We start from the raw sequence: 21,617 nt of genomic DNA on the forward strand, positions 1-21,617 counted from the left end.
TCGGATCCCTGTAGTGCTTTGCTAATGAAGTAGACAGGTTGTTGTCTATTTTCGTCTTCTCTGACTAGTGCTGAAGCTATCGCCCGGCTTCCTACTGCGAGATATAATATGAGTGGTTCTCCTTCTCGTGGTCGAGATAGGATAGGTGGCCGTCCTAAGAACTCCTTGAAGTCTTGGAAAGCTTGCTCACATTCTGTCGTCCATTCGAACTGTTTTCCCTTTCTTAAAGTAGCATAGAAGGGGAGAGATCTTATCGCAGCTCCTGCTAAGAATCGGGATAGGGCTGCCAATCTCCCGTTGAGTTGTTGTACTTCTTTGACACAGGTTGGGCTCTTCATGTTGAGTATAGCTTGACATTTGTCTAGATTTGCTTCAATTCCCCTTTGTGTGAGCATGAAACCCAAGAATTTGCCTGCTTCAACTGCGAAGGTGCATTTTGCGGGGTTGATTCGCATGTTATGCTTCCTTATAGTGTCAAACACTTGAGCCAGGTCGGACAATAATGTATCTTCACTTTGTGTTTTTATCAACATGTCGTCCACATAGACTTCCATGATTTTTCCGATGTGATATGAGAAGACTTTATTCATTAGCCTTTGGTAAGTAGCTCCCGCATTTTTGAGACCGAAAGGCATCACGATGTAGCAGTAGTTCGCCTTTGGTGTTAAGAACGAGGTCTTTTCTTGATCTGGTGGATACATGGGGATTTGGTTGTATCCCGGATCGGCGTCCATAAATGAGAGGTATCTATATCCGGCGGAAGCATCTACCAGAGCATCAATACTTGGGAGTGGGTATGGATCTTTTGGGCAGGCTTTGTTGAGATCGGTGTAATCGGTACACATGCGCCACTTCCCGTTTGATTTTTTCACCAAGACGACGTTGGCTAGCCATAGTGGGTACTTGACTTCTCTTATGAATCCTGCCTCCAGTAACGTTTATACTTGTTCTTCCACAGCTTGGGATCGTTCTGGTCCAAGTTTTCTTCGCTTCTGCTGCACCGGCCAAGATCCTAGATAGACCGCCAACTTGTGGCACATTAGCTTAGGGTCTATGCCTGGCATGTCTGCGGCTTTCCATGCGAAGAGGTCGACATTATCTCGTAAGAATTGTATCAGTAATTCTTTTGAGTCTTCTCTTAGGACCGTGCCGATATTAGTCATTTTGTCCGAGGTGTCTCCAATCTGAACCTTCTCTACCTCACCTTCTGGGTGCGGATGGAGTTCTTCTCGACGCCGAGCTCCGCCAAGCTCAATTGTATGAAACTCTTCTCCTCTGCCTTTGAGGTTTAAGCTCTCGTTATAACAGCGACGTTGAGAATTTCATCCATAGATGCGGAGTTGAGACTATTGCGCCAAGTTGATTGAGTGTTGTCCGACCTATGAGAGCATTGTAGGCTGAACTTACGTCGACCACAATGTAGTCTATTTTGAGGGTCCTAGATTGGTTCCCGTTTCTAAAAGTAGTGTGTAGCGATACGTATCCCAGCGGTTGTATCGGAGTGTCTCCTAGTCCAAACAGATTGTTCGGGTATGCTCTAAGTTCCTTTTCGTCTAAATCGAGCTTGTCGAAGGCTGTTTTGAATAAGATGTCGGCAGAACTCCCTTGGTCTACTAGTGTGCGGTGTAGGTTGGCGTTTGCCAGTATAATAGTGATGACCATGGGATTGTCGTGTCCCGAGATGATGCCGGATGCGTCCTCTTTAGTAAATGTTATCGCCGGGATGTCGGGTGCTTCCTCCTTTCCCTCAATATGATATACTTCTTTGAGATATCTCTTTCGGGATGATTTGGAGATCCCACCTCCTGCGAATCCGTCGTGTATCATGTGGACGTGTCTTTTTGGTGTCCGAGGTGACCGTTCAGCTCGTCCATCATCTTCGTCTCTCTGTCTTTTTCTTTGGTCATCATCCCGGGTGGCCAGAAATCGATCTAATTTTCCTTCTCTTACCATTTTTTCTATGATATTTTTCAAGTCGAAGCACTCGTTGGTAGAGTGCCCTCGAATTCGATGGTATTCACAATATTCCTTCCGGTTTCCTCCTCCCCTTTTGCCTTTGAGTGGCCGCGCTGGGGGGATTTTTTCTGTATGGCAGACTTCTTTGTACACGTCGACCAGGGATGCTTTGAGAGGAGTGTAGTTGTGGTATTTTTTGATTTTCTCACCCTGTCGATCTTCTTTCCTTTTGGAGTCCTTGTCTTTGTCTCGGTAGGAGGCCCCAGATTTTGAGATTTCTCCCAGCCGAGCGTTCTCTTCCATGTTGATGTATTTTTCTGCTCGCTCCTAGACTTCGTCTAAGGAGGTAGGATACTTTTTTGATATAGATTGGCTGAAAGGTCCCTCTCGTAAGCCATTGATAAGCCCCATGATGGAGGCCTCTGTTGGTAAACTTTGTATGTCCATGCATGTTTTGTTGAATCTTTCCATGTAGTTGCGGAGGCTCTCCCGATCTCCTTGCTTGATCCCTAGTAAGCTGGGTGCGTGCTTGGCCTTATTTTTCTGGATGGAGAATCTGGCCAGGAACTTTTTGGCCAGGTCGTCGAAGTTTGAGATAGACTTCGGAGGTAAGTTGTCGAACCATCTGATCACCGTTTTTGTGAGAGTTGGTTGAAAAGCTTTGCAGTGAACGGCATCTGAGGCATCGGTAAGGTACATTCTACTTCTGAAATTGCTGAGATGATGGTTAGGATCTGTAGTGCCATCATACAAAACCATATCCGGGAGCTTGAAATCTTTTAGGATTTTGGTCTTCATGATTTCCCTAGTGAATGGATCCTGTTCTTTGCGTGAATTTTCCTCAGGAGTGGTCCGAGGAGCTTTTGATTTGAAGTCGGCCTCTAATTGCTGTAGTTTTTCTTCTAGTTCTCGACGTCGCCGTACCTCTCTTTGTAGATCCTTTCCGATCTCCCGTTGTTGCTGGGTTTCTTTCTCAAGTTGCTTTAAGTGATCTTGAAGTGCCTCCATGGCTCCCGGATTTGGTGAGTTTTTGTCCCCGTTGGATTCCGGAGTATCCTTTAGCATAGTGTCTGCATTCTTGTGCGGTGTTCTGTTCTCCAGATCTGAGTCGTAGTTGTTGTCATGGCCATTCGCCATGGTTTTGGGATGACTTTCAGGTTCCCCGGCAACGGCGCCAATGTTCCGAAGGTTACCTGAAACTGGAGGTCGATCTCGGATGAGATCTTTCGTACTGGTCGGAGATGACGTGTCCGGCTAGCTGGTGACGGCCGGAGCTGTTGCACCCGACTTGTTGGACTAGCTGCACTGCTGATCCTGGGCCACCGGAGGGTGGGGGGTACCTGCAAGAGACTCTGATGCTTAAGTTAGCATGGGTATTAAGCAGGTTTTGTGTAGAATCAGAGTATGAGTTATACCTGGGTGCTCCAGTGTATTTATAATGGTGAGATGTGACCTTTGGATAAGATAAGTTAGTTATCTTATCTTATCTTATCTTATCTTTGGGCGAGGTCAGCTTATCTTCAACGGAACCGCCCTTCTCTGTAGGCCTGAACGACCTTTGGATTTGGGTCGTATTCCTTGAATTGGGCCCTTTTTGGGCTTTCCTGTCGATTTGGCCGAGTTCTTCGTAAAGAAGTCAGTCCGCTTGACCTAAGGAGGTCGGTCGCTTTATTACTGAACATCCCGGTTCGGACAGCTCGACCCAGGGTATGAACACCGCCCTATCCCGATTCTTAGCAGGAGCCGCGATAAGATCTCTTCCCTTCTATGCTACTTTAAGAAAGGGAAAACAATTTGAATGGACAATAGAGTGCGAGCAAGCCTTCCAAGACCTCAAGAAGTTCTTAGGACAGCCACCTATCCTATCCCGACCGCGAGTTGGAGAACCACTCATATTATACCTCGCAGTGGGAAGCAAGGCAGTAGCATCAGCACTAGTCAGAGAAGACGAAAATGGACAACAACACGTCTAATTCATTAGCAAGGCACTACAGGGATCCGAGCTGAACTACCAGAAAATAGAAAAATTTGCCTATACTCTTATCCTAACATCTCGACGACTCCGCCCGTACTTCTAGGCTCACACCATTAAGGTTCGAACTAACCAGCCCATAAAAGGAATATTGCAGAAAACAGATCTAGCAGGCAGAATTCTACAATGGGCAGTCGAGTTGTCAGAGTTTGACCTCCAATATGAAGCTCGGACGGCCATCAAATCACAATATCTGGCCGATTTTATCACAGAATTCACAGATGCCCCCAGAAACCCCCACAGAATGGAATTTTTACGTGGACGGTTCTTCAAATAAAACTGGAAGTGGTGCGGGCGTGATAATAGAAAGTAACCAAGGAACCCAAGTTGAGCTCTCCCTCAAGTTCGGGTTCCCGGTCTCAAACAACCAGGCGGAATATGAAGCATTATTAGCTGGTTTAAAGCTGGCTAAAGAAGTTGGAGCTCAAAAACTCAACATTTACAGTGATTCACAAGTAGTCACATCACAAATAACAGGGAGCTACCAAGCCAAAGATCCCACCATGAAAAAGTATTTGGATAAAACCAAGGAACAGCTCGGACAAATAGGGGAGTATAAGATCTGCCACATACCCCGCGAACAAAATGCCCGAGCTGACGCACTCTCAAAACTAGCCAGTACCAAACCAGGGGGCAACAATAGAAGCCTCATCCAGGAAATGTTGCAGAACCCGTCAATCTCGGAAGAGGAAAAAGTCCTGACTATAACAAGTCAGGACCAAGGATGGATGACCCCTATAGCCAACTACCTCAGAACAGGAACACTCCCCACAGAAGAAAAGGACGCAAAAAGGCTAAAAAGGGAGGCACAGTACTACACCATCATAAACAACATCCTGTACAAAAGAGGAATCTCAACACCTTTACTAAAATGCGTGCCAACCTCCAACACAAGAGACGTGCTAGAAGAAATACACGGTGGCATCTGTGGCAATCATCTCGGAGCACGAGCTCTCGCCAAAAAAGTGCTCCGGGCGGGATTTTATTGGCCAACTCTACAGAAAGAAGCCACAGAATTTGTAAATACATGCCCACCATGTCAGAAACATGCCAACTTTCACATTGCCCCGCCAGAAGAGCTCATCAGCGTGACCTCGCCTTGGCCGTTCGCAAAATGGGGACTCGATCTTCTCGGCCCCTTCCCACAGGGATCAGGACAAGTTAAATTCCTCATAGTAGGGGTAGATTACTTTACAAAGTGGATCGAGGCAGAGTCCCTAGCTAATGCCATCGCTCAAAGAAGCCGGAAATTCTTATATAGAAATATTATCACAAGGTTCGGGGTTCCATATTCAATAACCACAGACAATGGCACCCAATTCACAGATGCAGGCTTCAGAAAACTAGTAGCCGACTTGAATATAAAGCACCAATACACCTCCGTCGAACATCCACAAGCCAATGGGCAGGCCGAAGCTGCTAACAAAGTCATATTGGCCGGATTAAAACGGAGATTACAAGATGCAAAGGGAGCCTGCGCAGAAGAGCTTCCGCAGGTCCTGCGGGCATATCGAACAATGCCACATTCCACCACGAAGGAATCCCCCTTCCGATTAGCATACGGAATAGAGGCGATGATTCCAGTAGAGATTGAGGAAGGGTCGCCTAGAGTAGTTCACTACAATGAGGGAGCAAACTCCCAACTTCAGAGAGAAGAGATCGACTTGTTACCCGAAATCCAAGAAAGAGCTTGGATCAGGGAAGAAGCTCTAAAACGCCGAATGACTTCCAGATATAATCAAAAGGTAGTGCCAAAAAATTTTGCAGAGATTGATCTCATCCTAATCCGAAATGATATTGGAACAACTCGACCAGGAGAGGGAAAGCTGGCAGCAAACTGGAAAGGACCCTACCGAGTTGTAGAAGTACTTGGAAAGGGCTACTACAAACTGTCTGAACTCGATGGACGAGAGCTTCCCAGGTCATGGCACGCCTGCAACCTCAGAAGGTACTACAGTTAGAAAAGATAAAAGATCTCATCGTTGGATGCACTCTTTTTCCTGAAAAGGATTTTTAATGAGGCACCAAGTTGAGACTCAGACAATCCCATATGTATATATTTGCACTTTTCCTTTAAATAAAATATATTTTAGATATTCTACAAAGATTTCAAGACGCATTAATTTGAAGCATTCATCGTCCGATTATAAAGTAACAGATCGGCAGAAAGTGAAAAATAATTTCACTGTACGATCACGATAAAGACAACCGTCCGATAAAGGTGGAAAGCGATTCACCCAAAGGACGATCTAGAGATGACAACCACTTTCTACAAATCGGCAAAGATGAACACAGAATAATGTAAGAAGTTATCGAAAGTGATCTAAAAAAGAACCTGACGAGGTCTCACGGATTGCTAAAATAATAACTTAAAGACTGGCCGACGTTGAGAAGTCGGACCAAGTCAACCCAAGTTATAAGTAAACCCTGGAAAGAGGTCTGGCCAACCCTATTAAAGAGGATTACTTTAACTTAGAAGGGCTCGACATGACAAAGTCAGCCCAAAATGAAAAGTTATAAAAGTAATCCCTGAAAGAGACCTGACAAAGGTCCAAGAAAGAGGATTACAAAAATAACTTAAAGGAGACCGATATAACGAAGTCGGACTCCTACTACTAACAAGTTATAAAAGTAATCCCTGAAAGAGACCCGACAAAGGTCCAAAAAAGAGGATTACAAAAATAACTTAAAGGAGACCGATATAACGAAGTTGGACTCCTACTACTAACAAGTTATAAAAGTAATCCCTGAAAGAGACCTGACAAAGGTCCAGAAAAGAGGATTACAAAAATAACTTAAAAGAGACCGATATAACGAAGTCGGACTCCTACTACTAACAAGTTATAAAAGTAATCCCTGAAAGAGACCTGACAAAGGTCCAAGAAAGAGGATTACAAAAATAACTTAAAAGAGACCGATATAACGAAGTCGGACTCCTACTACTAACAAGTTATAAAAGTAATCCCTGAAAGAGATCTGACAAAGATCCAAGAAAGAGGATTACAAAAACAATTTGGAGGACCAACTTGAAGAATCGGTTATAAATCGTCAGAAATACAAGCAAGAGTGAGAAAATCGAAAAACAAGTCGGACCCACAAACTCAAAAGATCCAAGCTACAAACAAAAAGTGCAAAGCAATCCAAAGAGGTCAAGCTGCAAGATCTCAAACATTCTCAGAAAACAGAGGAGATGCCAAGTCAAGAGCTACCTTTTTCAAATCTACAAAAGTTATAAGGCCTCGGAGGTCACCAAAACCTACCTTAAAAGGAAAGCGAGCTACCTTTTGTTTTTCAAAAACAAAAAGTTGCTAGGCAAGCAACGAGAAAGTGTCAACAGTTAAATAAAACATAAAGAGTTTAAAAAAGCCCACAAGTCGGGCCAACTACATATCCAGAATAAAGTAAAACTAAGGGTCAGAAGACCTTTTGGCAGCATCAGTTCGAGGAGACGGAGGGCGAGTCTGGAGAGGAACAGCATCTACAGTACCGTCATCCCGGTTTAAGATCTGGCAATCGGGATCAGAAGCGGGAGGCTCGACCTCGGCAGGAACAGCAGAAGTCGACACCTTGGTAGAAGACACGGGAGGAGGATCAACAACATCATCATCCTCGTCATCAGGAACAATCTTGCCATCCCTGACAACGTTATCTAAGCTGAAAAGGGTCAGGTCGGCCTTAGGAGCAATAACCCAAACTTGCTCCTTCAAGTTCTCATAAGCAGCAGTCACGTTGCCAACGAGATGACTTTGGAGCTCAGCATAATCTTCCCGAACACTGTCAAGCTCCCCCCTCAGGCGCATCACCTCCCGATAAGATGAAAGGTAACTCTCTTTGTGCATCAGGACTGCGTCCTCAGCCAACCTCAAAGAAGCTGCCAATGACTGAGAACTCGCCTCCTCATTCTTCAAGTCCTTCTCCAGCTTGGCCACCTTTGTCTCAAGCTCCTCCTTTAACTCCTTCATCCGATCAAACTCTTGTTTCGCCTCCTCCATAAACGCTTTAGTGGCGTGGAGAGGGAGATTCTGAGCAGTCCGGTCTGGCAGCCGACATATACGCCATCTTCACATGATTTCGGGCCATGAATTCCAAGTGATGAAGGATGGACACATCGTCCATGGAGAGAGCACCGTAGGGACTGATTTGTTGATCCACGAATTCAATAGCATTAAAATCAGGAGCATCGAGGTCGAAGGGCTCAGCAGTCTTTTGTTTTTTATTGGGAGGAGCAACAGAAGGAGCAGCAGAGGCGACGTGAGGATCTACCAAACTAACTCGGGGTGTAGGGATCACTTTCTTCACCCCGGCGGAACTCTGCACTGATGGCTTCTCGCGCACTTGGGAGGATCCCTCCCCAGCTGCCCTGGCAGCAACATTTCTGGCAGCAGTCGCCCTCTGTGCCCTCTTAAAAGCTTTCATAGCCTCATTATTCTTCATTGCCTCTGTAAACAAAACAGAAAATTCAGCTACAAGTCGGATAAGTCGGAAAAGACAGCTACAAGCAACATAAACAAGATAATAAAAGAAACACAAGATACCCAGTTCAGTTTGAAGAAGAGAAGGATTGGTTAGAAATTTCTTTGTGTCAAGATGGGGAGGTTGACCCCAGCGTTCTTCCAAGATAGTCACAAAGGCTTGCTCAGCCTCATCCAACATTTCCCACGAATACCTGGAGACCCTCACATCTTTTTTCCATTCCAAGGGAAAAGCAGGTTCGTCATTCTCATCCAGAAAAAAGGGCCGAGCTCCTTCAATAGCTCGGACCTTGAAAAAGTAGTTTTTAAAATCACGGAACGACTCGTCAAAAATGGAAAAAACCTTCTTCCCCTGGGTAGAACGAAAGGATACCCAGGCTGACTTCTTTTTTACCACACCGGGCTTAGTCAAGACAAACAGATAGAAAAAGAGAGATTGGAAAGCAGGAATACCAAAACCATCGCACAGCAATTGAAAAATTTTTATGAAACCCCAGGAGTTGGGGTGAAGTTGAGAAGGGGCAACATTACAAGACCATAACAGGTCGGTTTCAAATGGAGTAAAAGGAAGGGTAATACCCAGTTGACCAAAGAAAAAATCGTAAGCATAAAAGAAGGGGCAATTGTCAACAACTCGAGTCGAGAAGCAGACTCTCTCGTCAGAAGAAGGAGGAACAAGCTCGTAGTTCTTCTCATCACCAGAATTACTACAGACACTATGAAACTGCCTAAGCTGAGCACAAAACTCAGAATCAACCAGCGAGACACACATGAGAACCATGGAATCCACCCAATCGGCCATACCCGCAGGGACCTGGGAAGGCATCTCTACAACGTTATTTCGGGAAGACATGAGGTCAACTAAATCCTACAAAAAAGAAAAGAAGAATGGATTACTTAAAAACATATCGGACAGGGGGCAAAACATCTCGACGGGCGGATAAACAAAAAAGGGAAAACCCCAAGACTTAAGACAAAAAGTCTCGGGGCATCCCTTGGAGGCAATAAACAAACAAGGTCTTCAAGTTATTTTTACAGCCTACATCCCAACACTCATCAAAATAAAATCCAGAAAGAAAACAAAGGAAGCAAAAATGCAAAAGGTCCACCCTTCTACAGTTTATCAGGAAAAGTATTGCTCCTACAGTTTACCAGCAAAAAACACTACTTCTATAGTATATCAGAAATACCAAAAAGGCCAAGCAAGCAAAGGCGCAAACTTTTCAAGCAAAAAATCATCAGCCAAGGCACAAAAAAAAACGGCAGCAACATGCAAAAGAAAAAAGATTCAAGCAACAAGAAAAAGATTCGCACCAAAAAACGAAGAAATTCCAGAGCATGCAACAAATCAAGCATGATAAAAATAGAAAGATCCAAACTTTCTCCAAAAATAAGATCAAAAGGAAAACTCCATCGCAAAGTCAAAAACAACGAGAAAAATATGAAATAGGACTAACCTGGAGACGGAAGAAGCTCTGAGGAAGAGTGGAAGCGTAGAGATAAGGGCTGCCCAGAAAAATGCCAAGCGACGCCGCAAACACAAGAAAGCAGAAGCGCAAGCGAAAGACATAGAGCAGATGAGAGAAACAGAAAATGAGAGAGTAAAGGGAGAAGTTACGAAGAAGAAATGAAGAAGAGAAACCATTTTTGATCGCGAAATTCAAAATAAAAGCCAAGAGAGAATGAAGGGCAAATTAATGCCAATTAAATGCGAATATTAAAACCGCTTGCGTTCCCAAAAAAGCGCTAATACAAAAGCGTGCGCTTTTAGAGGAAAACGTTCTACATTCAAAAAAGACTTTACAAAGAAAGGAATCGACAAATGCTTGAGTTCGACTTTAAGAAGGACCGAAGTCAAGGACTCGACCTCAAAAAGAAGATCGAGCTCAAGCAGGGGCACTGTTCATACACTGGGTCGAGCTATCCGACCTGGGATGATTCGAGATAAAGCGACCAACCTCTTCAGGTCAGACTATCCGACCTCTTCTCAAAGAGCTCGGCCAAATCGACAAGAGAGCCCATATTAAGGGCCCAAATAGAGGAGCACAACCCAAATCCTAAGGCGGCCTAAGCCTATAGAGATGAAGGCGGTTCCATTGAAGATACGCTGACCTCAACTCAAAGATAAAGATAAGATAAGATAACTAACTTATCTTATCCAAAAGGTCACATCTCACCATTATAAATACACTGGAGCACCCAGGTATAACTCATACTCTGATTCTACATAACACCTGTTTAATACCTATGCTAACTTAAGCATCGGAGTCTCTTGCAGGTACCCCCCACCCTTCGGTGATAGAGGATCAGCAGCACGTTCAAGTCCAAACAAGTCGGACGTACCAGCTCCGGTCACCATTCACCAACCAGACACATCGGTTCTGACCAGCACAGAAGATCTCGTCCGAGATAGACCTACAGTTTTAGGTAACCCACGGAACAGTTACGTTCAGGTCGCGGGCAAGTGACGCGGAGGCGTCATCCACGCATCTGCGCGGATTGAAGTTCGCAGGTGCGACACGGACGCGTCATTCACGCGTTCGCGTTGCCAAACGTCGGGGCAGCTATAGTATATTATATATCAAATCGAAGCCCCGGACGTTAGCTTTCCAACGCAACTGAAACCGCGTCGTTTGGATCTCTGTAGCTCAAGTTATAGCTGTTTGAGTGCGAAGAGGTCAGGCTGGACAGCTTAGCAGTTTCTCCAACTTCTTGTATTCCTTCCACTTTTGCATGCTTCCTTTCTATCCTTTGAGCCATTCCTGTCCTGTAATTCCTGAAATCACTTAACACACATATCAAGGCATCTAATGGTAATAAGAGAGGATTAAACATAGGGAACTTAAGGCCAAAGAAGCATGTTTTCAATTAAAGCACATAATTAGGAAGACAAATGTAAAACCATGCAAATAGTATGAATAAGTAGGTAAAGAGTTAATAAAATTCACTCAATTGAGCACAAGATAAACCATAAAATAGTGGTTTATCAGCCTCAGATGGAGGGAGTGGGTTATGGAGTGTGTCAGCACAGCTACTATGTCAGTGTTGGTAAACGGTTCGCCAACTAAATCGTTCAAGATGGATAGAGGTCTAAGGCAAGGTGATCCTCTTTCTCCATTCTTGTTTGTACTTGTTGTTGATTTCCTACATAGAATGATTGGGGAGGCAGTCAGAAATGGTCGGATATCCCCTCTGTTCGTGGGAAGAGACAATATAGAATTGTCACACCTCCAGTTCGCTGATGACACTGTATTGTTCTGTCCGCCAGAGGAGGAGACCATTAGAATTATAAAAGACTTCTACGATGCTTCAAATTGATGTCAGGTCTAAGCATCAACTTTGAGAAATCGAGCTTGATACCAATCAATTGTGATCACCAATGGGTTCAGAGCATGTGTAGTTTGCTGGGGTGTAAGGAGGCTGCTCTTCCGGTTAAATACTTGGGGATCCCTTTAGGTGCAAATCCGAGGTTGGTGAAGACTTGGAAGCTAATAATTGACAAAGTGGAGGAGAAGCTTAGCTTATGGAAATCCATGGTCATTAATAAAGCGGAAAAATTGGATCTCATCAAGGCTGTTTTAAATAGTCTACCGGTATATTATTTAAGCTTATACAAGATGCCAAAAGTTGTTGCCGAGAAACTAATTGCATTACAGAGAAGATTCTTGTGGGGGAACGAGGATGGGAGGAATGGCATGGCTTTGGTTAGATGGGAAGTTGTCCAAGCTCCAAAAGGGTTAGGTGGGCTAAGAGTTGGTGATGCAATGCTCCGTAACACAGCGCTGTTATTTAAGTGGTGGTGGAGATTCTCTAAGGAAGAGTGTCCATTGTGGAAGAAAGTGGTCTGCTCATGTAATAATCTCTCCCCTAACCAGCTCTTATCAATCCAGGATTTACCTACTACAGGGGAGCCTTGGAAGGATATTTGTCAGCTACAGATAAAGGAGCAACATGTAAGAGACAAGATGATAACTGGTTTGTCAATGGAGATTGGTGACGGAAGAAGAACTCACTTTTGGGAAGATGTCTGGTTAAGTTGTGATTCCCTGAATGGTAGGTTTCCGAGGCTGTTCTCAGTTTCAACCCAAAAAGGCTTTATCATAGGGGTTTGTGGGTTTTGGGATGAGCTTGAGTGGATTTGGAACTTCCAATGGAGGCACGAGCTTTTCCAATGGGAGTTGAAACTTGTGAATCAATTACATGAAACCTTGAGGTCAGTAAAACTAGCTGCTGACAGAGAGGATAGAGTTGTTTGGAAGTATGACAGGAAAGGTGTAACAAGCTATAGCTTCACCAAGACAATCTGGAAAGGCTTAGTCCCTCCAAGGGTCGAGCTATTTATATGGTTTGCTTTAATAGGCAGAGTGAATACTAAAGAAAGACTATGTCGATTTGGAATTGTTAATGAGGGTGATAATGTGAGTGTTTTATGTAATAAGGATGTTGAAAATGTCTGCCACTTGTTTCTTGGTTGTGATTTTACATGGCATGTATGATGCACTTGGTTATTCGATTTTGATAGAACATGGTCCGTTCCGAGTACTTTAAAGGAACATTTTGAAAGTTGGACAGGTGTTACAACTAGGAAGGAGGAAAGAAAGAAGTGGTTCATAAGCTTCTTTGCGGTTATTTGGAACGTCTGGTTGGAAAGTAATCGGAGATTATTTCAGAACACAGGAAAATGTGCTGGCGACGTTATCAACATGACTAAGCATAATTACAAGGAGTGGAAGTGTGAGGATCCCTTTTGTTGTTGATGGCAATGCCGAAGATGACATAAGGATGTGTATTTGTTGAGCAACTTAGATGATAACAGTAGGTGTTTTTATCCTTGTTTTTGTTTGTTTATTACTTGTTATGTATCAAATGCTTCACGTTTGTGTTGAGCTCTTCTTGTTTCAAAAAAAAAAAAAAAACTAAAGCAACATAAATTGAAAAGCATATAGTAAGTTATATCTCTGAAGCATGGGTCTTAGAATGTTTAAATAATATTTTTTATTTAAAAATAGAGAAAAATAAATTCGCTATTTATTTTTCCTAAAAATTTTATTCCACAATCTAATCTACCTTCTTAATCCCACTCTATACAAGATGCTTATATTAAGAAAATGACTAAGACCTTGATATTTCTTTTTATATTTTTAACCAAAAAACCTTAGTCTTTTTGAGTCTTTGTCATTATTCATTAAATATTGTCTCCAAGTGATCCTTTAGAGTGTATTTAGATGTAGGAAAGAAAAAAAATAAGAGAAAAAAAAATAAAAAAAATTAAAAGAAAGAGTAGATTTTTTATATGTTATTTGTATAAAGAGAAAATAAATAGAAAGAAAATAGAGAAATTTTTTTTTTTTAATAGAAAGAAAATTGAGAAGAGAGAAAATAAAAATAGAATAAATTTACGATAATATCTTTTTATATTATATATAAATTATACATTACTAATATATTTAAGTCATTTTTTCCAAAAAAAAATTAATTATTCAATTTAACTTTTAAAATTTTAATATATTATTTTTAAGAATAAATTTTTTTTATAGTCTTTGTTGTTCAATGATTTTTATATGCTATAAACAAAAAAATCTAACTCTATTTTTGTTGCAAAAAATTATATAATAAAATCATACACAAAAATTATAAATAACTCAAAGGATATATAAGTCATTTTGCTATTGACTCTCATTTCTTCTTCAGTTTTTTTCGTAGGTCATGGATAAAAAAAATTAAGTGGATTCTATACAACTTTTTTTTATTCTCTTTTCTCTTTCCATTCAAACAAGGTAAAACCAAGTTTTTCATTTATTTTTCTTTTAAAGATTTTCTTTCTTTTTATTTTGGGTTAAGTACTGAAATCGTCCCTAAGGTTTGGGGTCAAAATCAAATCGTCCCCAACCTTTTTTCGTTATTGAAATCATCCTCAACGTTTAAAAACGCTTTAAAATCATCCTTTTTACAAATTTTATTTTTTTTATTACCAAACTACCCTTCATTAAAAAAATTATAAAATAAAATAAATATAATTATAAAATAAAATAAATATAAAATAAATAAAAAAAAGTAAGGAAAGGGATAGATACAGAGAAGGGGGGTGGGGAGAGAAAGAAAGGGGGGGGGGGAAAAAGGGGGGAGGGGGAGGGAAGGGGACCGCCGCAGGGGGAGGGAAGGGGACCGCCGCACCGCCGCCCGCCGCCCCGCACCACCACCTTCTTCTTCTTCTTCTTCTTCTTCTTCTTCTGAGGAATCAACTGAATCCGAAGTACCATTGGCAGAGGACTCATCTGACATTTCATCCGTTTGGCTGTCACCTTTAAAAATCTCATCCTCGGAGCCAGAGTTACCTTCGGGATTGTCACCCTCAGAGACATCAGAGATTTCATTTCTCGAACCGTTTCCAGTTTTATTCGATGCCAAGAATCTTGCATTCTCTGACTCACCCCTGCCTAGAGTTAAGGATTCTCCTGCAGATGTGTCTCCATTTTTGGTCTTAACAGTGGCTGTTGCATTGGAATCATGCAGGTTCTCTTCAGAGACTCTGTTTCTGTTATCACTCTGCACTAACCCATCTGTTTGGACTCTGTCATCACCGGAAATGGTTGTGTTCCTGGTAGAATTTTGAGAATGGTCTGATTCAGATAGAATCACTGTCATATTCTGATCAGATGAACTCAAAATGTCGACACCAGCACCACTCAAGTTCTTGCTTGCTTCTGTGGTCACATTTTTCATGTCACTGCTTGCTTCCAAGTTTAGCAACAACAATTCAGCAACAACAATTCCAAATTTAAGCAACAATAATTCCAAATTCAAGCAACAAAACTCAGCAAAAAATCAGAATAATCAAAACTCAGCAACAATAATCAACAAATTCAGCAACAATAATTCCAAATTTAAGCCAAATCACAAAAAATTAAATTATAGATATTCCATAACAAATTTCACAAAAAATTCAGAAATTCTACAACAAAAATTCAGTTCACAGAAGAAGAAGAAGAACAGTGGCGGATCATAGGTGGCAGGACGGCGGTGCAGCGGTGCGGCGGTGGCGGCGTCCGTGAAGACCGGTGGCGGCGGCGAGGACCCTTCCCCTCTTCTTCCCAAAACCCCCCTCCCCCCCTCTTCTCCCTTCGCGTTCCCTTCCCCCTTTCCCCGAGGAGCTGAGTGGCGGCGGCAGCGAAGAGCGGCGGCGGTAATGAAGACCGGTAGCGGCGGCTAGGAGAGAAGAAGAAGAAGAAGAAGAAGAAGAAGGTGGTGCGGTGCGGCAGGGCGGCAAGGCGGCGGGCGGCGGTGCGATGGTGCGGCGGTCCCCTTCCCTCCCCCTCTCCCCCCGTCCCCTTTTTCTCGCGCCTCCTTTCTTTCTCTCCCTACCACCCAGCCCCCTTTCTCTCTATCTATCCTTTCTTTTTTTTATTTTATATTTATTTTATTTTATAATTTTTTAATGAGGGGTAGTTTGGTAATAAAAAAATAAAATTGGTAAAAATGATGATTTTAAAGCGTTTTTGAACGTTGAGGATGATTTTAATAACGAAAAAAGGTCGGGGACGATTTTAATTTTGACCCAAGACGTTAGGGACGATTTCAGTACTTAACCCTTTTATTTTCAACTGATCTAAACAATGTAATAAAAAAAAATCGTTGGAGAAAAAAAATAGAATAACGAGCACAATTAGATATTTCTTTAGGAAGACCCTCTAAATTCAAGTCTATAAAAAATAAATAATTATAACATAATTATTGAGAGTATAGAAAATTTCTTCCCATTCATGCTTGTAATAATTAGCAATAATAAATTCGGTCTCAGGCACAAATTAAATTAGTGCAACAAGGGATGGTCTCAAAGATTCAATTCATACAATACACAAACAATACGAAAGGAATTCAATTCACAAATTTTTACAGCTAGATTAGTATAGATAGGGATGGTCTCAATAACACAAAATTACAATATAACCTTTATCTCAAAGTTATTACTCAAAACATTTATACAAATTTTCAGGAATTCAATTCATACATAAATATTTAACACTACTTATCTATGAAAAAAAAATTAAAAGTTTATTGAAAAAATCAGTCATAAATTTGGATCCTCTAAATTTTGAATTTTTATTTTAGAGGGTAAAATGTGATCTCTCACCCTTAAATAGTTTCTCTCTCATATTTTTTCTTAGTCCTACCTATAAAATAAATGGTGAGAGATCACACTTTATCTTCTAAAATAAAATTCAAAATTTAGAGAATCTAAAATTAGGACACAAATTAAGATCAGGGCGACTAACTTAGGTCACGATGGCAAGTTAATGACGACGAAGAAGTGGTTGTCCTGGCGGCGGTGAGAGGGCAGAATCTTGGCGACGCTGGTGCTGCGATGGCAAAAAATGAGAAAATGAGACCACAATAGAAAAGAAGATGAACATATGCAACGACGACAGTGAAATTTATGTCATGTTCCTCGCGGCGACGACAAGACAGAGGCTCCAGGTGAAGGCAGTCGATGCTCGTCCTGCGTCGGAAAAGATGAAAAAATGACAACACTGACTAAGAACTTCAAAATGCGACGATGACTCACCTAACTTACGGTGGTTGCGGCGGTGATGAGAAGGGGGAGGTGATCCTGGCGGCGGCGATGAGGCAGCTGCTTGACCTAGGAATGTCGATGCTTGGAAGCTTCTGGTCTGAAAAAATGATATATGTGTCCTAATTTGATTTTGCAAAATGGGTAAATTTGGAATTAACAATTTGCTCGAGGGTATTTTGGATAGAAATTGTTATTTAAAATTTAGTCTCAATTTTTAAAATTTTTAGTCTTCTGTGTTTTTAATTTTTAAAAATATTAAAAGGACTGAAATTTTGAATTTTGAGACTAAAATTTTAGTTTCATTTTCAACCCAACAAAAATTATACTTAGTTCTAGTTTTTTAATATTCGTCTCAATAATTTAAAACAAACGCACCTTAATAGAAATAGTTAGATGCTTAATATAGATCAGTTAAAAGTCCAATTTACTAGTTTTCAGTTAAACTGTCCGGTCTATTTTAAATTTAATAACTATAGTTTAATATTTCCAAAAAAAATATTGTTATAGGATAAATTATTTCCATCAAAACAATCAAAGGATATAAATTAAAAATTTGTTAAAAAACAAAGCGTCTTAAATAAAATTATGTTACTAATTCTCTATAATTTATTTATTTCAAAAAATTTTTTGCAACGCACACTAAGACTTAATTCAGTAAAATTTTTTAAAAAAATATTTATATTTTTTAAAAATATAAATATTTTATTTTGTGTTTAGTAAATAAAAAATTCATGATACATTGATACTTACAGTTTTTAAAAAGTAAAAATATTTAAAAAAAATATTAAAATTATTTTATATTAATCAAAATTAAAAAGTCTAATATAATTTTATACATTAATTAATATTCAAATTTAATTCTTACATTAATATCTATTATAATATTTTTAAATTTTAAAGACTATTTTATCAAACATACTTATTAAAATTATTTTTAATTTATTTTACTAAACACAATTATTACAACTTTTAAAAAAAAACTTTTAAAAATTAATTTTTATAAACTATCCTTAAAAATTAAAAATTTTACCAAACTAATCCTAACTCTCCCTTCTCTTTCAAAAAAATCAACACAACACCGCTGTCTTCTCTTCCAGGTCCTACCAGTTCGGCACCACCGCCACGGCCTTCATCTCCTGTCACCACCTCAGCCGTCGGCACAAGCTTCTTGCCGCCGCCGATTATCGTTTGTCTTCCAGTCTTCTTCTCGCCGCAGACTCCATTTCCTTTCTCCGCCAACGCAGGCTTATGTTCAGGTAGCGCCCCCGCCATCATCTGCCCAGTTCTTGAACCCTAGAATCGGTTTTGCACTCGCAAACATATATTATTATATTATATTATTCTGATTATCAATTCGGTCTTTACAGAACTAACAACGAAGTCGGAATAGATAGTCAAAGATAGGTAGACAGATACATATTGTATTGTATTGGAGAGATGTCGCGAACGCTGGTGCAGCCTATAGGGCAGAAGAGGCTAACCAACGTGGCCGTCGTGCGACTCAAGAAGCACGGCATGCGCTTTGAGATTGCCTGCTACCCTAATACCGTCCTCGCTCGGCGTTCCGGCGTGTAAGCTACCCTTCTACTTATCTTACTACTGCATATGGTTTTAAATTGGGGTTATCGTACGTTGATTACATATAATTGTCTGAAAATATGGAAATGTAATGCAACTGTAGTGGCACTTTAGATGTAGTCCCAATACGGGTTTGGTTCTATAAGGCTACATTTGGATATTTTTAGTCCTCTCTGTTAGGAAATACAGAAAATTTGTGTCTCTGTTCACTCCATAGCAAATGAGTTCATGTGTCTTGGTTTCTGTCTCAAGCAATATCCAAACTGAAGGTGAAAGGGAGGAGTTTTGTAAATAGAGCAAGTGAGTTCCACAAGCATCCTCACTTTTGTAGCTAACTCCTCTTAATTCTGCTGATTAAAACCGTGAACACATGGGTGTGTTTTTGTTTCAGGATCTTGTACATGAGGCACTGAATAATTTTTTTGTTTGTAATGCTGAAATTAGTAATAAGTTGAAAATTATGGAAAAATTTTATGATTTGTTTTGGAAATGGAAAATTAATAATGTTGAAAACAGATGACGTATTACATTTGTTTTGCAATAACAGGGAGAAGGACCTGGACGAAGTGTTGCAGTCACATACTGTTTATTCCAATGTTTCCAAAGGAGTTCTTGCCAAGTCAAAGGATTTGATTGCTGCTTTTGGGACTGATGATCAGACCAAGATATGCTTAGAGGTCAGATAAAAGCAAATGACGATAATAATAATCAAGAAAAAAAATGTTTGGTGTATGACTGACTAATAAAATGCTGTGTTTTGGTTGCAGGTTTTGAAGAAAGGGGAACTTCAGGTTGCCGGGAAAGAAAGGGAATCCTTGCTGTCGAGTCAGTTCAGAGATATTGCCACCATTGTGATGCAAAAGACATACAATCCTGAGACGCAGCGCCCTTACACTATTAGCATGATTGAGCGTCTCATGAGGGATATTCATTTTGCTGTTGATCCAAATAGTAGTTCCAAGAAGCAGGTCAGGGGTCTTTTGCATCACTGTTTCATCTTTACTTTTTTAATTGTCAAGCAGTCAAGCTGGTTCCATTTTATAATTATGGTAATTAGTGAAAGTGGAACCTGTTGTTTTTACAGGCTTTGGAGTTGATTCAGGAGCTTCAAAAGCACTACCCTATAAAACGATGTCCATTAAGAATCCGAGTTGCTGCTCATGAGGAGGAAGTGCCTGCCCTTTTAGAGAAGCTGAATGAGTGGAAGTCTACCATTATTTCTAAAGAAGGATCTTCTGGTCAGCTATCTGTTGTAAGTTTTTATTTATCCTTCAATTTTTACAAACAAGTTTGGTATGTGTTTCAATTCCTTTATCAATTTTGGCACCTGTTTGTTTTTATGCTTGGTTAGTGTTGGCAAAGTATATCTTGAAACAAAACCTATGTTTGGATAAGGTTGTTTTGATGGTATGTGATGATTGATTAATGGAATGGCATGGAATAAGGTTTCCATCACACCGTCAGATATGTTGAGATATTGAAAAGCTATGTTTTATAGATAAATCCCTTCTTTTTTTTCCCTTTCCTTTTGCCTAGGGGAACTCTTATCTCAATCCTGTATTATCCTTATTATTAAGAACAACAACAAAAAAATTGTACAGTACATGTCTCCAATCTCTTTTTTTTTTTTTTTTTTTTTTGTCAGGTTGGTGTGGCCGCACCATTTATTTATTTATACTTTTTTCTTCATTTTGATTGGAAAGCCATTTAAAATCCAAAGATGAATGTTATCCTTGTACCATTAAGATTTGTGTCCGATTCTCAAAATCTCGTCTTGTGAGACCTAGTTAGTTTAGTTCAGGTTCTGTTGTGTGTATATGGTTAATCTTGAGTATACTAAAATCTGGAGGAAAATTGATATGATTTCTGATTGGGTTGCAGATCTTTGAATTAGAACCTGGTCTATATAAGGATTGTCATGACTTCGTTGTGAACGTGCATGGAAGATTTGAGGTTCTTACACACTCTCTTTATGTGGATGGGGATACCCAAGTAGAACAATACAACGATGATTATGAGGAAATGCCTCCACCGTTGGCCAAAGAAACTCGCGAACATGTGCTTGAATTGAATGATAAACTTCAAAAGCAAACAATTTCATCTACGAGTAGGCCGCCTCCTGAGATGCAACAACAAAAGGCAAACAAGTGCAGCACATGCAATGTTTCTTTTGAGGACTCTAAGCAGTACCGAGAACACCACAAGAGTGAGTGGCACAAGCACAATATGAAGCGCAAGACAAGGCAACTCCCACCCCTTACTGAGGAAGAGTGCTTGGCAGACATGGAACTGGGTGACTCAAAATCTGATTTGAAGGATTATTCATTTTGAGTTGATAATCAGCGAATTGTAGATGTTACTGGATAATCATCTAATTCGAGTCTAGTGTGTATACTTAGTTCAATTTTGTCTTGGATAGTCTGGGTTATATAGTAAAATGCTTACCCTATGCTTACATGGGAATGCTTGAAATAAAAGTACTCCAAACTCCAAAGTAGTCTGTCTTTTCAAGGATTAATGCTTCCCGATTTTCTCTTAACATGATGTGTAGATTTCTTTTTGGTGAGGGTAAAATTAAAAAAAAAAAAGGGAAAGGAAAGAAAACAGGAACAAGCTCAGTTCCAGGCTACTGAGGCATATCCCTTTGCAAAATCAGATGCATGGGATCTAGAGGTTGCAACCAACACGAAGAGGCTGAGTCTTCTCTGGCCCCTTTCTTTCCCATCGAATCTGCTGCCATATTGGCCTCCATTCCAACTAGTTCAAACAGCATCGATCAATACGCTGGATTAAGTTAGCTTCAACATTCTCATGATGGATTCTCCAACGGGATACCAATCCAAAGTCCTCAGGCGAGTTAGTCTCACAAATCAGGAGCAAGATGTCAGCCTCCAAAGCAACAAACAACCCTTGCCAAATACCCAGAGCTCAACATGAAGAATGCTTGTACCTGGAACTTTCCTTAAACCACCACAAATCCAATTACCATAACTGTCATGCAGAACAG

At 40.6% G+C, this 21,617-nt stretch overlaps 1 protein-coding gene across 1 annotated transcript; it reads left to right on the top strand.

Moving 5' to 3' along the window:
- Positions 1–18,035: 18,035 nt before the first annotated feature.
- LOC107629372 (uncharacterized) lies at positions 18,036–21,121 on the top strand. The gene is made up of 6 exons (XM_016332155.3): positions 18,036–18,288; positions 18,400–18,603; positions 19,158–19,287; positions 19,378–19,578; positions 19,695–19,862; positions 20,492–21,121. The coding sequence occupies exons 2-6, from the start codon at positions 18,470–18,472 to the stop codon at positions 20,939–20,941; spliced, it is 1,083 nt and encodes a 360-aa protein (XP_016187641.1). The 5' UTR covers positions 18,036–18,288; positions 18,400–18,469; the 3' UTR covers positions 20,942–21,121.
- Positions 21,122–21,617: the final 496 nt, after the last annotated feature.

The sequence above is a fragment of the Arachis ipaensis genome, chromosome B1, assembly GCF_059453495.1.
Source record: "Arachis ipaensis isolate K30076 ecotype BB chromosome B1, ASM5945349v1, whole genome shotgun sequence".
Lineage (NCBI taxonomy): Eukaryota > Viridiplantae > Streptophyta > Magnoliopsida > Fabales > Fabaceae > Arachis > Arachis ipaensis.

Bases quoted from the DNA above. Each gene is read 5' to 3' on its own strand.
- LOC107629372 (XM_016332155.3), top strand. From the start codon at position 18,470: ATGTCGCGAACGCTGGTGCAGCCTATAGGGCAGAAGAGGCTAACCAAC. The intron at 19,288-19,377 runs GTCAGATAAAAG...TTTTGGTTGCAG, and splicing joins AGACCAAGATATGCTTAGAG to GTTTTGAAGAAAGGGGAACT. The intron at 19,863-20,491 runs GTAAGTTTTTAT...ATTGGGTTGCAG, and splicing joins CTTCTGGTCAGCTATCTGTT to ATCTTTGAATTAGAACCTGG.